Consider the following 21,780-nt stretch of genomic DNA (forward strand, 5'->3'; position numbering starts at 1 on the left):
ATGATAAGGATGATTAAAATGGGGTAAATCGTTTATTAGTAACTAGCAAAAACACACCTTTAAAAATGCACCATAGCACAGCAGACCCAGACACAGAGTTGGAGATGGACAGCCACACAATTTAAAACAAGAAATCTGCATAGAAGAAAAGAAAAGTAAATTTATTAGACATCTTAAAGGACCCAAAATCAAAAGCATTTCAAATGGCATGCAATATTGTTATTTAACTCTGGATGTTATAATATTCAGGTAATAAAAGCATTAAGGTACCATAATATGATGAGACAAGAAGCTGCCATACAGCTGTTTAGCCTACATTCCGTATTTTCTGCATTTCCCACATTGTTCCCCCCCCCTGGTTGTCATTATCTATTGCCATAAATATTATGCACTTGCTTTTATTGTGGAACTGAGCTTGAAATTCCATAAAGGTCTTCCAAGCAGTGATACTTCCATAAAGGAATTTCAATCTAGTAAAAGTCTTAAAAGGCCACAACTCAATTTTATCACTATTGAATGTCAGAGATAAATGACTGGCTTCTGAGTAATAATACTTATCCAGATACCCAATTATATGAACATTTCCAGCATGACATTAAAATAATATTTTATAACAACACAGCCAGATAAAAATAAAGTGGAAAGATAAAAGTAAAAAACCAAAACAAACAAAACAATAACAGATACTACCTAAGCAGGGGCAAGACCTGTTATGTTATCCCCAGGGTCCTACAGGCCAACATCCAGGGCTGGCGTCAGCCCCCGGCGCACCTGGGCAAGTTCTGGGGCCATGGACAGGTGAGGAGGCCCACCTGCAGAAGGCAGCGTGGCGTACCGCTAATGATGGCAGCCCACGCGGTCGCTTTGGAGCCGAGTCAGAGAGGCCTGGTGCCAGCTCTGCACTGCCCCCTCCCGCGGGCTCCCCCGCTGAGGATCGCACTTTCAATAGTATCGGCATCGCAGATGCCCATTCAATTGAAAGCAATGATGACAGAGGGAGCGGCGCTCAGTACAGAGGAGCATGATGACGTCATTACTGTGTGCGTCTGTGTGCTGAGCTGTCAGAGCGGCAGAACAGTGGACACGCTAAGGAGACCGGAGCAGCGGGGAACAAGGAGAAGTGAGTAGGTATTAATCACTGTGGCCAGACGACTATTGAGCTGCATTAAACGATGAGGGCTGCATAATGCTGTTACAAGGGGACTGCATAATGCTGCTACATGGGGGCTGCATAATGCTGCTACATGGAGGCTGCATAACGCTGCTACATGGAGGCTGCATATGCTGCTACATGGAGGCTGCATAATGCTGCTACATGGGGGCTGCATAATGCTGCTACATGGGGGCTGCATAATGCTGCTACATGGGGGCTGCATAATGCTGCTACATGGAGGCTGCATAATGCTGCTACATGGGGCTGCATAATGCTGCTAAATGGGGGCTGCATAATGCTGCTACATGGGGACTGCATAATGCTGCTACATGGGGCTGCATAATGCTGCTACATGAAAGCTGCATAATGCTGCTACATGGGGGCTGCATAATGCTGCTACATGGGGGCTGCATAATGCTGCTTCATTGGGGCTGCATAATGCTGCTACATGGGGGCTGCATAATGCTGCTACATTGGGGCTGCATAATGCTGCTACATGGGGGCTGCATAATGCTGCTACATGGGGGCTGCATAATGCTGCTACATTGTGGTTGCATAATACTATATGGAGGAATATGAGGCTACATTATATTATGTGGAGGAATATGCGGGTGCATTATATTGGAGTAATATGAGGCTTCATTAAATTATGTGGAGCAATATGGGCGAATTATGTTATATGGAGGAATGTGGGGCCTGCATACTTCTATACCCCCCAGAGCTGTATATCCCCTCCACACCAGTGCTGTATACCCCCCAGAGCTCTATGTCCCTTTCACCCCAGTGCTGTACACCCCCCAGAGCTGTATATCCTCTTCCACCCTAGTGCTGTATACCCCTCAGAGCTGTGTTCCCACCTCTGGAGCGGTATGTCCCCCATTACTATATACCCCCTCCTCAGTAATGTGCCCCCAGTAATGTGTATGTCCCCAGCCTCTCTTGTGATGTATATACAGCAGTGTCAGTGTGCTCTGTGTGCGGCCATGTCTGTTAGTGACGGCCAGCAATCAGCACAGCACAGCCACATGGCCACGAGGAGCTGGACGGGAGACAAATGGGGAAGGTGAGTGAGGCTGCTGCCGTATTCCCTATATTAAAAATACCTCTAATGTGTCTGTGTGTGCATGTATGATATGTGTCTATGTATGTCAGTGTATATGACTGTGTATGGATTTGTGTGTTTATATGTGTTTTTCTGACTCTCTCTTTAAATATTTATATGTACGTATGCCTGTATGTGTATGTATCTGTGTATGTGCGTGTCTGCTTGTGTTTGGGGCCCACTGAGGCTCTTTACCTTGCCACAATTGTACCCTATTAATATCCCTCTCATAAGTAGAGATGAGCGAACCGGTCGCGGTTCGGCTCGAGGTTGGTTCGCCGAACGGACCTCCCGTTCGAGTTCGGTTCGTCGAACGTTCGACGAACCGAACTCGAACTGCATAGGAAACAATGGCAGGCAATCACAAACACAGAAAAACACCTAGAAAACACCCTCAAAGGTGTCCTAAAGGTGACAAACAACTCAAACACATTGGAAAGTGACAAGGACATATACTCATGCGAAAACAAAACAGCTGGACAAGGAAAAAGAGGAGGACACAGATATAGGCATGGCACGCCCTTCTAAAATCATGTAAAACACCGCAAGGTGACTCCAAGCGGAGTCTCCCTTTTTTCCAAAAATTGGGCCACACACACACCCACCCCTTCAGTGGTAGCACTTGTGCCCCAGTTGCACACTTCACAGCTACATTTGCATCAAGCACATTGAAAAATACGCCATAATTAACCGTCCCCAGGATGACACCAGGGTAGGTAGCTAAGTCTTTCCTGATCCCAGCTCTGTTCATCTTGGCTTCTTTTAAAAACACATCAAGCAAGGGTTACTCCAAGCGGAGTCTCCCTTTTTTCCAAAAATTGGGCCCCACACACACCCACCCCTTCAGTGGCAGCAGTTGTGCCCTAGTTGTACACTTCACAGCTACATTTGCATCAAGCACATTCAAAAATACGCCATTCTTATCAGGGCTGTGGAGTCGGAGTCGGAGTCGTGGAGTCGGAGTCGGAGCTCATTTTGGTGGAGTCGGAGTCGGAGTCGGAGTCGGTATAAAATGCACCGACTCCGACTCCTAAAATATATAATAAATTGGGGACAGGAGTGCAATGCAGAATGTGCTGAATATTTTACTAAATAATAACATTTAGTATAATGCTTATATTTAAGTGAAACATTTATTGTAGTATAATGTGAACATCAGACATTTAATTGTTTTTATGATACAATAATCAAGATATTTGGATAGAACATAAAATATTTATTGGAATACAACTTTAGAACACAAAAAACTAATAAATTGTAAATATGTAATATATATATATATATATATATATATATATATATATATATATATATATATACACACAGTGTATATACACACACAAGATATATATGTAATCTACTGTATATTACATAGTGTATTACATATTTACAATTTATTACAGTTTTTTGTGTTCTAAAGTTGTATTCCAATAAATATATTTTATGTTCTATCCAAATATCTTGATTATTGTATCATAAAAATTATTAAATGTCTGATGTTCACATACACATATTCATGTACTACAATAAATTTTTCACCTAACTATAAGCAATATATGTAGGAGTCGGAGTCGGAGCCGGAGTCGGAGTCGGAGCCGGAGTCGGAGTCGGTGCAAGAGAATTTGAGGAGTCGGAGTCGGAGTCGGAGTCGAAGGTTTGGCTTACCGACTCCACAGCCCTGATTCTTATCCATCCCCAGGATGACACCGGGGTAGGTAGTAAAGTCTTTGCTGACCCATGACTTGTTCATCTTGGCTTCTTTTAAAAACAATGTAAGCAAGGGTTACTCCAAGCGGAGTCTCCCTTTTTTCCAAAAATTGGGCTCCACACACCCACCCATTCAGTGGCAGCAGTTGTGCCCCAGTTGTACACTTCACAGCTACATTTTCATCAAGCACATTCAAAAATACGCCATTCTTATCCGTCCCCAGGATGACACCGGGGTAGGTAGCAAAGTCTTTGCTGACCCATGACTTGTTCATCTTGGCTTCTTTTAAAAACAATGTAAGCAAGGGTTACTCCAAGCGGAGTCTCCCTTTTTTCCAAAAATTGGGCCCCACACACACCCACCCCTTCAGTGGCAGCAGTTGTGCCCTAGTTGTACACTTCACAGCTACATTTGCATCAAGCACATTCAAAAATACGCCATTCTTATCCGTCCCCAGGATGACACCGGGGTAGGTAGCAAAGTCTTTCCTGATCCCAGCTCTGTTCATCTTGGCTTCTTTTAAAAACACATCAAGCAAGGGTTACTCCAAGCGGAGTCTCCCTTTTTTTCCAAAAATTGGGCCCCACACACCCACCCATTCAGTGGCAGCAGTTGTGCCCCAGTTGTACACTTCACAGCTACATTTGCATCAAGCACATTCAAAAATACGCCATTCTTATCCGTCCCCAGGATGACACCGGGGTAGGTAGCAAAGTCTTTCCTGATCCCAGCTCTGTTCATCTTTGCTTCTTTTAAAAACACATCAAGCAAGGGTTACTCCAAGCGGAGTCTCCCTTTTTTTCCAAAAATTGGGCCCCACACACCCACCCATTCAGTGGCAGCAGTTGTGCCCCAGTTGTACACTTCACAGCTACATTTGCATCAAGCACATTCAAAAATACGCCATTCTTATCCGTCCCCAGGATGACACCGGGGTAGGTAGCAAAGTCTTTCCTGATCCCAGCTCTGTTCATCTTGGCTTCTTTTAAAAACACATCAAGCAAGGGTTACTCCAAGCGGAGTCTCCCTTTTTTTCCAAAAATTTGGCCCCACACACCCACCCATTCAGTGGCAGCAGTTGTGCCCCAGTTGTACACTTCACAGCTACATTTGCATCAAGCACATTCAAAAATACGCCATTCTTATCCGTCCCCAGGATGACACCGGGGTAGGTAGCAAAGTCTTTCCTGATCCCAGCTCTGTTCATCTTGGCTTCTTTTAAAAACACATCAAGCAAGGGTTACTCCAAGCGGAGTCTCCCTTTTTTTCCAAAAATTGGGCCCCACACACCCACCCATTCAGTGGCAGCAGTTGTGCCCCAGTTGTACACTTCACAGCTACATTTGCATCAAGCACATTCAAAAATACGCCATTCTTATCCGTCCCCAGGATGACACCGGGGTAGGTAGCAAAGTCTTTCCTGATCCCAGCTCTGTTCATCTTGGCTTCTTTTAAAAACACATCAAGCAAGGGTTACTCCAAGCGGAGTCTCCCTTTTTTTCCAAAAATTGGGCCCCACACACCCACCCATTCAGTGGCAGCAGTTGTGCCCCAGTTGTACACTTCACAGCTACATTTGCATCAAGCACATTCAAAAATACGCCATTCTTATCCGTCCCCAGGATGACACCGGGGTAGGTAGCAAAGTCTTTGCTGACCCATGACTTGTTCATCTTGGCTTCTTTTAAAAACAATGTAAGCAAGGGTTACTCCAAGCGGAGTCTCCCTTTTTTCCAAAAATTGGGCCCCACACACACCCACCCCTTCAGTGGCAGCAGTTGTGCCCTAGTTGTACACTTCACAGCTACATTTGCATCAAGCACATTCAAAAATACGCCATTCTTATCCGTCCCCAGGATGACACCGGGGTAGGAAGCAAAGTCTTTCCTGATCCCAGCTCTGTTCATCTTGGCTTCTTTTAAAAACACATCAAGCAAGGGTTACTCCAAGCGGAGTCTCCCTTTTTTTCCAAAAATTGGGCCCCACACACCCACCCATTCAGTGGCAGCAGTTGTGCCCCAGTTGTACACTTCACAGCTACATTTGCATCAAGCACATTCAAAAATACGCCATTCTTATCCGTCCCCAGGATGACACCGGGGTAGGTAGCAAAGTCTTTCCTGATCCCAGCTCTGTTCATCTTTGCTTCTTTTAAAAACACATCAAGCAAGGGTTACTCCAAGCGGAGTCTCCCTTTTTTTCCAAAAATTGGGCCCCACACACCCACCCATTCAGTGGCAGCAGTTGTGCCCCAGTTGTACACTTCACAGCTACATTTGCATCAAGCACATTCAAAAATACGCCATTCTTATCCGTCCCCAGGATGACACCGGGGTAGGTAGCAAAGTCTTTCCTGATCCCAGCTCTGTTCATCTTGGCTTCTTTTAAAAACACATCAAGCAAGGGTTACTCCAAGCGGAGTCTCCCTTTTTTTCCAAAAATTGGGCCCCACACACCCACCCATTCAGTGGCAGCAGTTGTGCCCCAGTTGTACACTTCACAGCTACATTTGCATCAAGCACATTCAAAAATACGCCATTCTTATCCGTCCCCAGGATGACACCGGGGTAGGTAGCAAAGTCTTTCCTGATCCCAGCTCTGTTCATCTTGGCTTCTTTTAAAAACACATCAAGCAAGGGTTACTCCAAGCGGAGTCTCCCTTTTTTTCCAAAAATTGGGCCCCACACACCCACCCATTCAGTGGCAGCAGTTGTGCCCCAGTTGTACACTTCACAGCTACATTTGCATCAAGCACATTCAAAAATACGCCATTCTTATCCGTCCCCAGGATGACACCGGGGTAGGTAGCAAAGTCTTTCCTGATCCCAGCTCTGTTCATCTTGGCTTCTTTTAAAAACACATCAAGCAAGGGTTACTCCAAGCGGAGTCTCCCTTTTTTTCCAAAAATTGGGCCCCACACACCCACCCATTCAGTGGCAGCAGTTGTGCCCTAGTTGTACACTTCACAGCTACATTTGCATCAAGCACATTCAAAAATACGCCATTCTTATCCGTCCCCAGGATGACACCGGGGTAGGTAGCAAAGTCTTTGCTGACCCATGACTTGTTCATCTTGGCTTCTTTTAAAAACAATGTAAGCAAGGGTTACTCCAAGCGGAGTCTCCCTTTTTTCCAAAAATTGGGCCCCACACACACCCACCCCTTCAGTGGCAGCAGTTGTGCCCTAGTTGTACACTTCACAGCTACATTTGCATCAAGCACATTCAAAAATACGCCATTCTTATCCGTCCCCAGGATGACACCGGGGTAGGTAGCAAAGTCTTTCCTGATCCCAGCTCTGTTCATCTTGGCTTCTTTTAAAAACACATCAAGCAAGGGTTACTCCAAGCGGAGTCTCCCTTTTTTTCCAAAAATTGGGCCCCACACACCCACCCATTCAGTGGCAGCAGTTGTGCCCCAGTTGTACACTTCACAGCTACATTTGCATCAAGCACATTCAAAAATACGCCATTCTTATCCGTCCCCAGGATGACACCGGGGTAGGTAGCAAAGTCTTTCCTGATCCCAGCTCTGTTCATCTTGGCTTCTTTTAAAAACACATCAAGCAAGGGTTACTCCAAGCGGAGTCTCCCTTTTTTTCCAAAAATTGGGCCCCACACACCCACCCATTCAGTGGCAGCAGTTGTGCCCCAGTTGTACACTTCACAGCTACATTTGCATCAAGCACATTCAAAAATACGCCATTCTTATCCGTCCCCAGGATGACACCGGGGTAGGTAGCAAAGTCTTTCCTGATCCCAGCTCTGTTCATCTTTGCTTCTTTTAAAAACACATCAAGCAAGGGTTACTCCAAGCGGAGTCTCCCTTTTTTTCCAAAAATTGGGCCCCACACACCCACCCATTCAGTGGCAGCAGTTGTGCCCCAGTTGTACACTTCACAGCTACATTTGCATCAAGCACATTCAAAAATACGCCATTCTTATCCGTCCCCAGGATGACACCGGGGTAGGTAGCAAAGTCTTTCCTGATCCCAGCTCTGTTCATCTTGGCTTCTTTTAAAAACACATCAAGCAAGGGTTACTCCAAGCGGAGTCTCCCTTTTTTTCCAAAAATTTGGCCCCACACACCCACCCATTCAGTGGCAGCAGTTGTGCCCCAGTTGTACACTTCACAGCTACATTTGCATCAAGCACATTCAAAAATACGCCATTCTTATCCGTCCCCAGGATGACACCGGGGTAGGTAGCAAAGTCTTTCCTGATCCCAGCTCTGTTCATCTTGGCTTCTTTTAAAAACACATCAAGCAAGGGTTACTCCAAGCGGAGTCTCCCTTTTTTTCCAAAAATTGGGCCCCACACACCCACCCATTCAGTGGCAGCAGTTGTGCCCCAGTTGTACACTTCACAGCTACATTTGCATCAAGCACATTCAAAAATACGCCATTCTTATCCGTCCCCAGGATGACACCGGGGTAGGTAGCAAAGTCTTTCCTGATCCCAGCTCTGTTCATCTTGGCTTCTTTTAAAAACACATCAAGCAAGGGTTACTCCAAGCGGAGTCTCCCTTTTTTTCCAAAAATTGGGCCCCACACACCCACCCATTCAGTGGCAGCAGTTGTGCCCCAGTTGTACACTTCACAGCTACATTTGCATCAAGCACATTCAAAAATACGCCATTCTTATCCGTCCCCAGGATGACACCGGGGTAGGTAGCAAAGTCTTTCCTGATCCCAGCTCTGTTCATCTTGGCTTCTTTTAAAAACACATCAAGCAAGGGTTACTCCAAGCGGAGTCTCCCTTTTTTTCCAAAAATTGGGCCCCACACACCCACCCATTCAGTGGCAGCAGTTGTGCCCCAGTTGTACACTTCACAGCTACATTTGCATCAAGCACATTCAAAAATACGCCATTCTTATCCGTCCCCAGGATGACACCGGGGTAGGTAGCAAAGTCTTTCCTGATCCCAGCTCTGTTCATCTTGGCTTCTTTTAAAAACACATCAAGCAAGGGTTACTCCAAGCGGAGTCTCCCTTTTTTTCCAAAAATTGGGCCCCACACACCCACCCATTCAGTGGCAGCAGTTGTGCCCCAGTTGTACACTTCACAGCTACATTTGCATCAAGCACATTCAAAAATACGCCATTCTTATCCGTCCCCAGGATGACACCGGGGTAGGTAGCAAAGTCTTTCCTGATCCCAGCTCTGTTCATCTTGGCTTCTTTTAAAAACACATCAAGCAAGGGTTACTCCAAGCGGAGTCTCCCTTTTTTTCCAAAAATTGGGCCCCACACACCCACCCATTCAGTGGCAGCAGTTGTGCCCCAGTTGTACACTTCACAGCTACATTTGCATCAAGCACATTCAAAAATACGCCATTCTTATCCGTCCCCAGGATGACACCGGGGTAGGTAGCAAAGTCTTTCCTGATCCCAGCTCTGTTCATCTTGGCTTCTTTTAAAAACACATCAAGCAAGGGTTACTCCAAGCGGAGTCTCCCTTTTTTTCCAAAAATTGGGCCCCACACACCCACCCATTCAGTGGCAGCAGTTGTGCCCTAGTTGTACACTTCACAGCTACATTTGCATCAAGCACATTCAAAAATACGCCATTCTTATCCATCCCCAGGATGACACCGGGGTAGGTAGCAAAGTCTTTGCTGACCCATGACTTGTTCATCTTGGCTTCTTTTAAAAACAATGTAAGCAAGGGTTACTCCAAGCGGAGTCTCCCTTTTTTCCAAAAATTGGGCCCCACACACCCACCCATTCAGTGGCAGCAGTTGTGCCCCAGTTGTACACTTCACAGCTAGATTTGCATCAAGCACATTCAAAAATACGTCATTCTTATCCGTCCCCAGGATGACACCGGGGTAGGTAGCAAAGTCTTTCCTGATCCCAGCTCTGTTCATCTTGGCTTCTTTTAAAAACACATCAAGCAAGGGTTACTCCAAGCGGAGTCTCCCTTTTTTTCCAAAAATTGGGCCCCACACACCCACCCATTCAGTGGCAGCAGTTGTGCCCCAGTTGTACACTTCACAGCTAGATTTGCATCAAGCACATTCAAAAATACGTCATTCTTATCCGTCCCCAGGATGACACCGGGGTAGGTAGCAAAGTCTTTCCTGATCCCAGCTCTGTTCATCTTGGCTTCTTTTAAAAACAATGTAAGCAAGGGTTACTCCAAGCGGAGTCTCCCTTTTTTTCAAAAAATTGGGCCACACACACCCACCCATTCAGTGGCAGCACTTGTGCCCTAGTTGTACACTTCACAGCTAGATTTGCATCAAGCACATTCAAAATCCACAAGCATTTACTCTCCCCAGGATGACACAGGGGTTGTAAATTCCTTCTGGATCCATGACTTGTTCATTTTGATGAACGTCAGTCTGTCCACATTGTCACTGGACAGACGCGTGCGCTTATCTGTCAGCACACACCCAGCAGCACTGAAGACACGTTCAGAGACAACGCTGGCAGCTGGACACGACAAAATCTCCAAGGCGTAAGTTGCGAGCTCTGGCCATTTTTCTAGGTTTGAAGCCCAAAAGGAGCAAGGCTCCAGTTGCACAGTCATGGCATCGATGTTCATTTGGAGATACTCCTGTATCATCCTCTCCAGCCGTTGACTATGTGTCAGACTTGTTGTCTCTGGTGGCCTTGCAAAGGAGTGTCTAAAAAAATTATGAAAAGATTCCATAAAATTGCTGTTACCAGCACCAGATACGGTCCTACTGGTACGTGTAGACTGTTGAAGATGACGAGACCGTCCCATGTTTGTCAAGTTACAACTGGGAGATTCACTCCCTGCACCTGCACGGTTGTTTGGTGGAAAAGCAGATCTAAGATCGAGTAACAGCTTCTGCTGATACTCCTGCATACGTGCGTCCCTTTCTATGGCTGGAATTATGTCACAAAATTTGGACTTGTACCGGGGATCTAATAGTGTGGCAAGCCAGTAGTCATCATCACTTCTAATTTTGACAATACGAGGGTCATGTTGGAGGTAGTGCAACAAGAAGGCACTCATGTGTCTTGCGCAGCCATGTGGACCAAGTCCACGCTGTGTTTGTGGCATAGAGGTGCTAACCGTTCTTTCTTCCTCTGACATCTCCCCCCAACCTCTTTCAACTGAAATTTGACCAAGGTCTCCCTCATCTGCTGAGTCTTCCATGTCCATGGACAGTTCGTCCTCCATTTCTTCCTGTCCTCCTGCACCTTCCTCAACATCTCGCCTGCTACCATGCGCCCTTGTTGATCCCTGTACCCCATGCTCCCATGCCTGGCGCCTTGGTGATGATGAACGTCTGGACCTTGGTGATGTTGTTGTGTCTTGCGCATATGAATCCTCCTGTAGCTCATCCCCTTCCTGTTGTCCCACCCCCTGACTCCGAATAGTGTTTAGCGTGTGTTCCAGCATGTAAATGACTGGAATCGTCATGCTGATAATGGCATTGTCAGCACTAAACATATTCGTCGCCATGTCGAAACTGTGCAGAAGGGTGCATAGGTCCTTGATCTGAGACCACTCCATCAGGGTGATCTGCCCCACCCCTGCATCTCGTTGGCCCAGGCTATACGTCATGACGTATTGCACCAGGGCACGGCGGTGCTGCCACAGTCGCTGTAACATGTGGAGAGTTGAATTCCAGCGTGTCGCCACATCGCATTTCAGGCGATGAACCGGCAGGCCGAAAGACTTCTGGAGCGATGCAAGTCGCTCAGCTGCGGCGCTTGAACGGCGGAAGTGAGCAGACAGTTTTCGTGCCCTGTTCAGAAGGCCATCTAGGCCAGGATACTGTGTTAAAAATTGCTGCACGACAAGGTTCAACACGTGAGCCATACAAGGTACGTGTGTCACCTTGCCCAGGCGAAGGGCCGCACCCAGGTTTGCAGCATTGTCGCACACGGCCTTACCAGGCTGCAGGTTGAGTGGAGACAACCATTTATTAAACTCGGACCGCAGAGCTGACCACAACTCCTCAGCTGTGTGACTCTTATTCCCAAGACATGTCAAGCTAAAGACCGCCTGATGCCGTTGCGCTCTGCTGCCAGCATAGTAATGAGGGGTGCGTGATTCCTTCTGCGCAGTGAGAACGCTGGTGGCCTGACCAGGCAGGCTTGGGGCGGAGGTGGAGGACCCAGATGAGGTGGAGGATGCAGAAGCAGTGGCGGAACTTGGACAGACAGAGGATTGACACACAAGTCGTGGGGACGGCAAGACTTGTGCAGCAGACCCTTCACCATCTATCACCATAGTTACCCAGTGCCCAGTCAGCGACATGTAACGTCCCTGTCCATGCTTACTGGTCCAAGTATCGGTGGTGAAATGCACCCGTTCACACACAGAGTTTCTCAAGGAAGCGGTGATGTTGTGTGCGACATGCTGGTGTAGCGCGGGCACACCTTTCTTAGAGAAGTAGTGGCGACTAGGCATCTGGTACTGGGGCACAGCGACAGACATAAGGTCTCTAAAATCCTGTGTGTCCACTAGGCGGAAAGGCAGCATTTCGGTAGCCAACAGCTTACAGAGGGATAGAGTCAACCTCTTAGCTTTGTCATGGGTCGGAGGAAGTGGCCTTTTATTTGACCACATCTGAGGGACAGAGATCTGGCTGCTGTGTGTAGACGGTGTTGAGTAGGGTGTCCCTGGAAAAATGCAGGTTTGTGAGGAAAGTGCAGGCGGAGACATGATGTTGCCTTCATCCAACGTTGGTGCTATCGATGTCTGAGAGAGCTGTACACACTCACTTGTTTCCCCTTCCAAACCAACTGACGACCTTACAAGCAAACTGCCTGTTGCGGTTACAGTGGTGGAAGTTTTGCGTGGAAAAACAGGTGTGACAGCTGTCCCCACAGTCCTAGAAGATGAAGAGCGCGCGGATGCACTGTAAGGGGCGGGCGGTGGATGGTTCGCTCCGCTAGGCCGCATTGCAGCACGGTGAGCTTCCCACCGGGACTTATGATATTTAGTCATGTGACGATTCATGGAAGAAGTTGTCAAACTGCTGAGGTTTTGACCTCTACTAACAGAATCATGACAAATGTTACATATCACATGAGTTGGGCGATCTTTTTCGATGTGAAAAAAGGACCAGGCTAGGCAAGGCTTAGAGGCCATGCGACCTGTTGATCCACCCCGAATAATGCTCATAGGCAGAGTGGTGGCTGAGGATGCAGTTGTAGACGTGCTACCAGTGCTCCGACTCTGTCCAGGAAGGCGCAAGGTAACTTCGTCGTCGGTTGCATCCTCCTCCACCGCCTCTGTTGACCTCCTCGAGTGCCTGACTGGGGGTTGACAGTAGGTGGGATCTAGAACGTCATCATCAATTGTTGTGTTTGCACTCCCCTCCCCCTCAGACCGAGCCTCTTCTTGCCCTGACCGAATATTTAAGTTGTCATCCCAATCGGGTATCTGCGTCTCATCTTCATCAGTATGTTCCTCATTGTCTATAACCACAGGTGTTACAGTTTGTGACAAAGGGTCAACATTATGCTCAGAAACTTGGTCCTCACGGCCTGAATCAGAGTCACAAAGGTTCTGGGCATCACTGCAGACCATTTCCTGTTCTGTACTCACTGTAGCTTGGGAGCAGACCTCTGATTCCCAGGCTATAGTGTGACTGAACAGCTCTGCAGACTCAGCCATCTCAGTTCCACCATACTGTGCAGGGCTGATGGAGACTTCAGAGCTGGGAGAAAAATCAAGTGTGATTGGGATGACAACTCAGAGGACTGGTGTTTTTTGGATGCGGTACTTGAAGTGGCTGAGAGGGCACTTGTTGGACCACTTGAGATCCATTCAAGCATTTTCCTTTTTTGCCCATCATCTACCTTTGTTCCTCTTGTTCGTGTCCGTAAAAAAGGGAGCACATCGGATTGTCCACAATAAGTAGTAGACATCTTACTTTTGCTAGTAGATGGTCTATCTGCAGCAGATGATAATGGAGCTTTGCCACCTTCCCCACTGACAAAACCTTTTTTGCCTTTTCCACCACGCCTCTTCCCCTTTCCACCAGCATCTGTCATTTTGCCACTCATGTTGATTGCGACAAGATTGTGGACTGAAAATGTGGTAGTAAAAATTGAGAGGTGGTGAAGATTGCAGTGTTGGTCTAGCTTTATTAACAGCAGAATAATAAAGAATAAATATCCCTGACAATGTAACTTAGTTATAATTAGTTGGAGTGTGCAACGCAGGCAGACGTGCTGCAAATGTCTTGGCACTAGTGGGACTAAAGCAAAGTCCAATAGCCACGTATAGGATGCCACTAGGTACACTGAGTGTTTGCTAGTATAATGGCTTAGTTATAATTAGTTGGAGTGTGCAACGCAGGCAGATGCGCTCTGCAAATGTCTTGGCACTAGTGGGACTATAGCAAAGTCCAATAGCCACGTATAGGATGCCACTAGGTACACTGAGTGTGTGCTAGTATAATGGCTTAGTTATAATTAGTTGGAGTGTGCAACGCAGGCAGATGCGTTCTGCAAATGTCTTGGCACTAGTGGGACTAAAGCAAAGTCCAATAGCCACGTATAGGATGCCACTAGGTACACTAAGTGTTTGCTAGTATAATGGCTTAGTTATAATTAGTTGGAGTGTGCAACGCAGGCAGATGCGCTCTGCAAATGTCTTGGCACTAGTGGGACTATAGCAAAGTCCAATAGCCACGTATAGGATGCCACTAGGTACACTGAGTGTTTGCTAGTATAATGGCTTAGTTATAATTAGTTGGAGTGTGCAACGCAGGCAGATGCGCTCTGCAAATGTCTTGGCACTAGTGGGACTATAGCAAAGTCCAATAGCCACGTATAGGATGCCACTAGGTACACTGAGTGTGTGCTAGTATAATGGCTTAGTTATAATTAGTTGGAGTGTGCAACGCAGGCAGATGCGTTCTGCAAATGTCTTGGCACTAGTGGGACTAAAGCAAAGTCCAATAGCCACGTATAGGATGCCACTAGGTACACTAAGTGTTTGCTAGTATAATGGCTTAGTTATAATTAGTTGGAGTGTGCAACGCAGGCAGATGCGCTCTGCAAATGTCTTGGCACTAGTGGGACTATAGCAAAGTCCAATAGCCACGTATAGGATGCCACTAGGTACACTGAGTGTGTGCTAGTATAATGGCTTAGTTATAATTAGTTGGAGTGTGCAACGCAGGCAGATGCGTTCTGCAAATGTCTTGGCACTAGTGGGACTAAAGCAAAGTCCAATAGCCACGTATAGGATGCCACTAGGTACACTAAGTGTTTGCTAGTATAATGGCTTAGTTATAATTAGTTGGAGTGTGCAACGCAGGCAGATGCGCTCTGCAAATGTCTTGGCACTAGTGGGACTATAGCAAAGTCCAATAGCCACGTATAGGATGCCACTAGGTACACTGAGTGTGTGCTAGTATAATGGCTTAGTTATAATTAGTTGGAGTGTGCAACGCAGGCAGATGCGCTCTGCAAATGTCTTGGCACTAGTGGGACTATAGCAAAGTCCAATAGCCACGTATAGGATGCCACTAGGTACACTGAGTGTGTGCTAGTATAATGGCTTAGTTATAATTAGTTGGAGTGTGCAACGCAGGCAGATGCGTTCTGCAAATGTCTTGGCACTAGTGGGACTAAAGCAAAGTCCAATAGCCACGTATAGGATGCCACTAGGTACACTAAGTGTTTGCTAGTATAATGGCTTAGTTATAATTAGTTGGAGTGTGCAACGCAGGCAGATGCGCTCTGCAAATGTCTTGGCACTAGTGGGACTATAGCAAAGTCCAATAGCCACGTATAGGATGCCACTAGGTACACTGAGTGTGTGCTAGTATAATGGCTTAGTTATAATTAGTTGGAGTGTGCAACGCAGGCAGATGCGCTCTGCAAATGTCTTGGCACTAGTGGGACTATAGCAAAGTCCAATAGCCACGTATAGGATGCCACTAGGTACACTGAGTGTGTGCTAGTATAATGGCTTAGTTATAATTAGTTGGAGTGTGCAACGCAGGCAGATGCGTTCTGCAAATGTCTTGGCACTAGTGGGACTAAAGCAAAGTCCAATAGCCACGTATAGGATGCCACTAGGTACACTGAGTGTGTGCTAGTATAATGGCTTAGTTATAATTAGTTGGAGTGTGCAACGCAGGCAGATGCGTTCTGCAAATGTCTTGGCACTAGTGGGACTAAAGCAAAGTCCAATAGCCACGTATAGGATGCCACTAGGTACACTGAGTGTGTGCTAGTATAATGGCTTAGTTATAATTAGTTGGAGTGTGCAACGCAGGCAGATGCGCTCTGCAAATGTCTTGGCACTAGTGGGACTATAGCAAAGTCCAATAGCCACGTATAGGATGCCACTAGGTACACTAAGTGTTTGCTAGTATAATGGCTTAGTTATAATTAGTTGGAGTGTGCAACGCAGGCAGATGCGTTCTGCAAATGTCTTGGCACTAGTGGGACTAAAGCAAAGTCCAATAGCCACGTATAGGATGCCACTAGGTACACTAAGTGTTTGCTAGTATAATGGCTTAGTTATAATTAGTTGGAGTGTGCAACGCAGGCAGATGCGCTCTGCAAATGTCTTGGCACTAGTGGGACTATAGCAAAGTCCAATAGCCACGTATAGGATGCCACTAGGTACACTGAGTGTGTGCTAGTATAATGGCTTAGTTATAATTAGTTGGAGTGTGCAACGCAGGCAGATGCGCTCTGCAAATGTCTTGGCACTAGTGGGACTATAGCAAAGTCCAATAGCCACGTATAGGATGCCACTAGGTACACTGAGTGTGTGCTAGTATAATGGCTTAGTTATAATTAGTTGGAGTGTGCAACGCAGGCAGATGCGTTCTGCAAATGTCTTGGCACTAGTGGGACTAAAGCAAAGTCCAATAGCCACGTATAGGATGCCACTAGGTACACTGAGTGTGTGCTAGTATAATGGCTTAGTTATAATTAGTTGGAGTGTGCAACGCAGGCAGATGCGTTCTGCAAATGTCTTGGCACTAGTGGGACTAAAGCAAAGTCCAATAGCCACGTATAGGATGCCACTAGGTACACTGAGTGTGTGCTAGTATAATGGCTTAGTTATAATTAGTTGGAGTGTGCAACGCAGGCAGATGCGCTCTGCAAATGTCTTGGCACTAGTGGGACTATAGCAAAGTCCAATAGCCACGTATAGGATGCCACTAGGTACACTAAGTGTTTGCTAGTATAATGGCTTAGTTATAATTAGTTGGAGTGTGCAACGCAGGCAGATGCGCTCTGCAAATGTCTTGGCACTAGTGGGACTATAGCAAAGTCCAATAGCCACGTATAGGATGCCACTAGGTACACTGAGTGTGTGCTAGTATAATGGCTTAGTTATAATTAGTTGGAGTGTGCAACGCAGGCAGATGCATTCTGCAAATGTCTTGGCACTAGTGGGACTATAGCAAAGTCCAATAGCCACGTATAGGATGCCACTAGGTACACTGAGTGTGTGCTAGTATAATGGCTTAGTTATAATTAGTTGGAGTGTGCAACGCAGGCAGATGCGCTCTGCAAATGTCTTGGCACTAGTGGGACTATAGGAAAGTCCAATAGCCACGTATAGGATGCCACTAGGTACACTGAGTGTGTGCTAGTATAATGGCTTAGTTATAATTAGTTGGAGTGTGCAACGCAGGCAGATGCGTTCTGCAAATGTCTTGGCACTAGTGGGACTAAAGCAAAGTCCAATAGCCACGTATAGGATGCCACTAGGTACACTGAGTGTGTGCTAGTATAATGGCTTAGTTATAATTAGTTGGAGTGTGCAACGCAGGCAGATGCGTTCTGCAAATGTCTTGGCACTAGTGGGACTATAGCAAAGTCCAATAGCCACGTATAGGATGCCACTAGGTACACTGAGTGTGTGCTAGTATAATGGCTTAGTTATAATTAGTTGGAGTGTGCAACGCAGGCAGATGCGCTCTGCAAATGTCTTGGCACTAGTGGGACTATAGCAAAGTCCAATAGCCACGTATAGGATGCCACTAGGTACACTGAGTGTGTGCTAGTATAATGGCTTAGTTATAATTAGTTGGAGTGTGCAACGCAGGCAGATGCGTTCTGCAAATGTCTTGGCACTAGTGGGACTAAAGCAAAGTCCAATAGCCACGTATAGGATGCCACTAGGTACACTGAGTGTGTGCTAGTATAATGGCTTAGTTATAATTAGTTGGAGTGTGCAACGCAGGCAGATGCGCTCTGCAAATGTCTTGGCACTAGTGGGACTATAGCAAAGTCCAATAGCCACGTATAGGATGCCACTAGGTACACTAAGTGTTTGCTAGTATAATGGCTTAGTTATAATTAGTTGGAGTGTGCAACGCAGGCAGATGCGCTCTGCAAATGTCTTGGCACTAGTGGGACTATAGCAAAGTCCAATAGCCACGTATAGGATGCCACTAGGTACACTGAGTGTGTGCTAGTATAATGGCTTAGTTATAATTAGTTGGAGTGTGCAACGCAGGCAGATGCGCTCTGCAAATGTCTTGGCACTAGTGGGACTATAGCAAAGTCCAATAGCCACGTATAGGATGCCACTAGGTACACTGAGTGTGTGCTAGTATAATGGCTTAGTTATAATTAGTTGGAGTGTGCAACGCAGGCAGATGCGTTCTGCAAATGTCTTGGCACTAGTGGGACTAAAGCAAAGTCCAATAGCCACGTATAGGATGCCACTAGGTACACTAAGTGTTTGCTAGTATAATGGCTTAGTTATAATTAGTTGGAGTGTGCAACGCAGGCAGATGCGTTCTGTAAATGTCTTGGCACTAGTGGGACTAAAGCAAAGTCCAATAGCCACGTATAGGATGCCACTAGGTACACTAAGTGTTTGCTAGTATAATGGCTTAGTTATAATTAGTTGGAGTGTGCAACGCAGGCAGAGGCGCTCTGCAAATGTCTTTGCACTAGTGGGACTATAGCAAAGTCCAATAGCCACAGATAGGATGCCACTAGGTACACTGAGTGTTTGCTAGTATAATGGCTTAGTTATGAGTTGGAGTGTGCAGAGGACAAGAGGGTACAGTGGCAGGATTGTGGTGCTCTGGGTAGAGGAATGGAAGCCTGCCTTTCTATTCCCTCCTAATGGTGAAATGCAGGGAGGAAATCCCTGACCTTGGCTGCACAGACGCTGGCGCTGTTTTCAGGACCTGTCACCTTAACTCTGACCCTGCCGGTTTGAGCCCTTAAAAGGACTGCTATAAAGTGCTCTCCCTATGCTGTCTAACGCTGTGTATGCAGCGCATACAGCTGTATCGGCTATAGGACTCAGGATGACGGAGCTGCGACAGTGATGTCTGACACCCAAGACGCAGAAGGCAGATAATGGCGTCCGTGAAGAAAATGTCCGGTTTTATAATGCAGGGACATGTGACATGCAGATCCTATCACACATGCCGTTGCTTCTCTGGCTCAAAGTCCACTTAGCTGTGTGTGTGTCTGTGATTGGCTGACATGCTGGCCCGCCCCACAAGACGCGCGCGCTTAGGGAAGGAAGACAAGAAAAAAAAAAAAAAAAATGGCGATCGCCATTATAGAAACAGCAGTGATCTGAAGGCGCTGTTCACGCACACTATACACTGAAATGTGATAATAGTTTGATTCACAGAGTGACTTACACTATTACAGCAGAAACCAAGCTATGATTTAGCTGTTTTTTGGCTGCTAGAACCGTTCTCGAACGTTTCTAGAACTATCGAGCTTTTGCAAAAAGCTCGAGTTCTAGTTCGATCTAGAACATGCCCCAAAATCACTCGAGCCTAGAACTGGAGAACCACGAACCACGAACCGCGCTCAACTCTACTCATAAGCCACTTTCAACAAAGGGCAATCAGCAACTTTAAACATCAGGAACGTACCGTTGGTGTTGGATAGAGTCAACCTGTGCCCAAATCCATGCGAGATCCCTACACTATTAATAGATGCTAAAAAGCCTCTTGATAATGGTCGCTTGAATTGGTTATATATAGTGTTGAGCGAGTAGTTAACTATTCGTACTCGCTATGCTGTTAGCGAGACAGTCCGCTACTCGCACATTCGTTACGAGTAGCGGGCACAAGGTAAGTCAATGAGAAATACTCGCTAAGTAGTGAGTAACTCGAAAGCTGTACTTTTCGTGTGAGTAGCGAATTGTACAGTGTTCGGGTCACTGGTAAGACTGCTATCTGATCTCAAAATTTTTTAATGCATTCATATCAATAAGGAAAGAGTACAAGACACATTTTTTGTGGATGATATAATACTATACTTTTCCAATCCTAAAAGACAGTTGCCTAAGATTATGAAAACAGTACAGTATTATGGGGAATACTTAAGATTTTAGTTCAATACCTCCAAATGAAAATTGTTACCACTGGGGACGCCTCGCAATCTAGCAAAACTAAAGTATCCCTTCTGTGACATCATGAGTTCAAACTCCCACACAGATGCCTGCCATTACAAATCCAGGACTTAGTGGCTGCTGTGGGCTGCAATTAACTCTCTATTACCCCGATTGCCACCACACCAAGGAAATCTGCAACAGGTGGGTAAAACACCGGGCTGACTCGCTGTCAGCGCCTGTGATTGGTTGCAGGGAGACGCTGTCACTCAGGCTGGGGGCGCGTCTTTCTGCAACCAATCACAGATATACATAATAGGGACAAGTAGAATAATCATAAACAAAACAAGGCACAGACTGGTACAGGAGGAGAGAGGACCCTGCCCGTGAGGACTCACAGTCTGCAAGGGATGGGTGAGGATACAGTAGGTGAGGGTAGAGATGGTCGTGTGGTGCTATAGCGGTCTGAGGGTTATATGTATAATATAATATTTTATATATGTATATATATATATATATATATATATATATATATATATACATATATATATATATATATATATATATATATACACACACACACACATCTATATATATAATTGCCTTATTCTGTCTGTCTGTCTGTCTGTCTGTCTATCTGTCTGTCTGTCTGTCATGCTCCGAAATTGTGTCCTTACGGTGACACAAAGCTGATTGGCCGCTGGGCTCGCCATGGCCCCGCCCCCCCACACGGATTGGCCTCTCGCCCCGGCTCTCTGCAGGCCCCGCCCCCTCACGCAATGCACGCTCGCTGTGGCCCAACTGACACGGGGCTCCGATTCCCAGGTGAGTACACACACATCAGATCACACTCACTCTCACACTCACCTCACACATCACATCCACACATCACAACATGCTGGGATATCGCTTGCTTCTACACCGGCTCCGTCAGGATCCCGGCAGCGCCAGACATAACCTTGCGATGCTGGGATCTTAACGGAGGCCGTGAAAGCTGGTAACCATTATACACATCGGGTAACTAAGGTCCCTTAGTTACCCGATGTGTATCATAGTTACCAGTGTACACCGGCTCACACTCACACACACATCACATCGCATCGCATCCACACATCACATCGCATCCACACATCAAGGTCCTGCAGCTGCAGAACATACATAACATAACAGCACACACATAACAGCACACACACACACACACACACAAATCAGATCACACTCACTCACATACACACATCACATCGCATCCACATACTCACAACATCCTGGGATATCGCTTGCTTCTCGGCGGCGATATTGTGCTGTGAGCTTCCAGGACCTGACGGAGGATCACATGGCCAGAAGCATGTGATATCCCCGGATGTTGTGAGTATCAGCGCGTATGTGCAATATCGTCAGTGTCTGTGTGTGTGAGTGTATGCGATCGGGTGTGTGTGAGTGTATGCGATCGGGTGTGTGTGTGAGTGTATGCGATCGGGTGTGTGTGTGAGTGGATGCGATCGGTTGTGTGTGTGAGTGGATGCGATCGGTT

General features: G+C 46.5%; 1 protein-coding gene and 1 long non-coding RNA gene across 4 annotated transcripts in view; one reads left to right on the forward strand and one right to left on the reverse strand.

The window, feature by feature from the left end:
* FBXO47 (F-box protein 47) overlaps positions 1 to 21,780 on the reverse strand; it is a 242,821-nt gene that overhangs the window by 81,142 nt on the left and 139,899 nt on the right. For all 3 annotated transcript variants that reach the window (XM_075347655.1, XM_075347654.1, XM_075347656.1), the window contains exon 5: positions 58 to 135. In XM_075347655.1, coding sequence (XP_075203770.1) covers positions 58 to 135 — 78 coding nt within the window. The remainder of the gene's footprint in view (positions 1 to 57; positions 136 to 21,780) is intronic.
* The window catches only part of LOC142310177 (uncharacterized), a 90,333-nt gene that overhangs the window by 55,560 nt on the left and 12,993 nt on the right, over positions 1 to 21,780 (forward strand). The gene's annotated exons all lie outside the window — the stretch shown is intronic.

The sequence above is a fragment of the Anomaloglossus baeobatrachus genome, chromosome 5 (genome assembly GCF_048569485.1).
Source record: "Anomaloglossus baeobatrachus isolate aAnoBae1 chromosome 5, aAnoBae1.hap1, whole genome shotgun sequence".
NCBI classification, from domain to species: Eukaryota; Metazoa; Chordata; class Amphibia; order Anura; family Aromobatidae; genus Anomaloglossus; species Anomaloglossus baeobatrachus.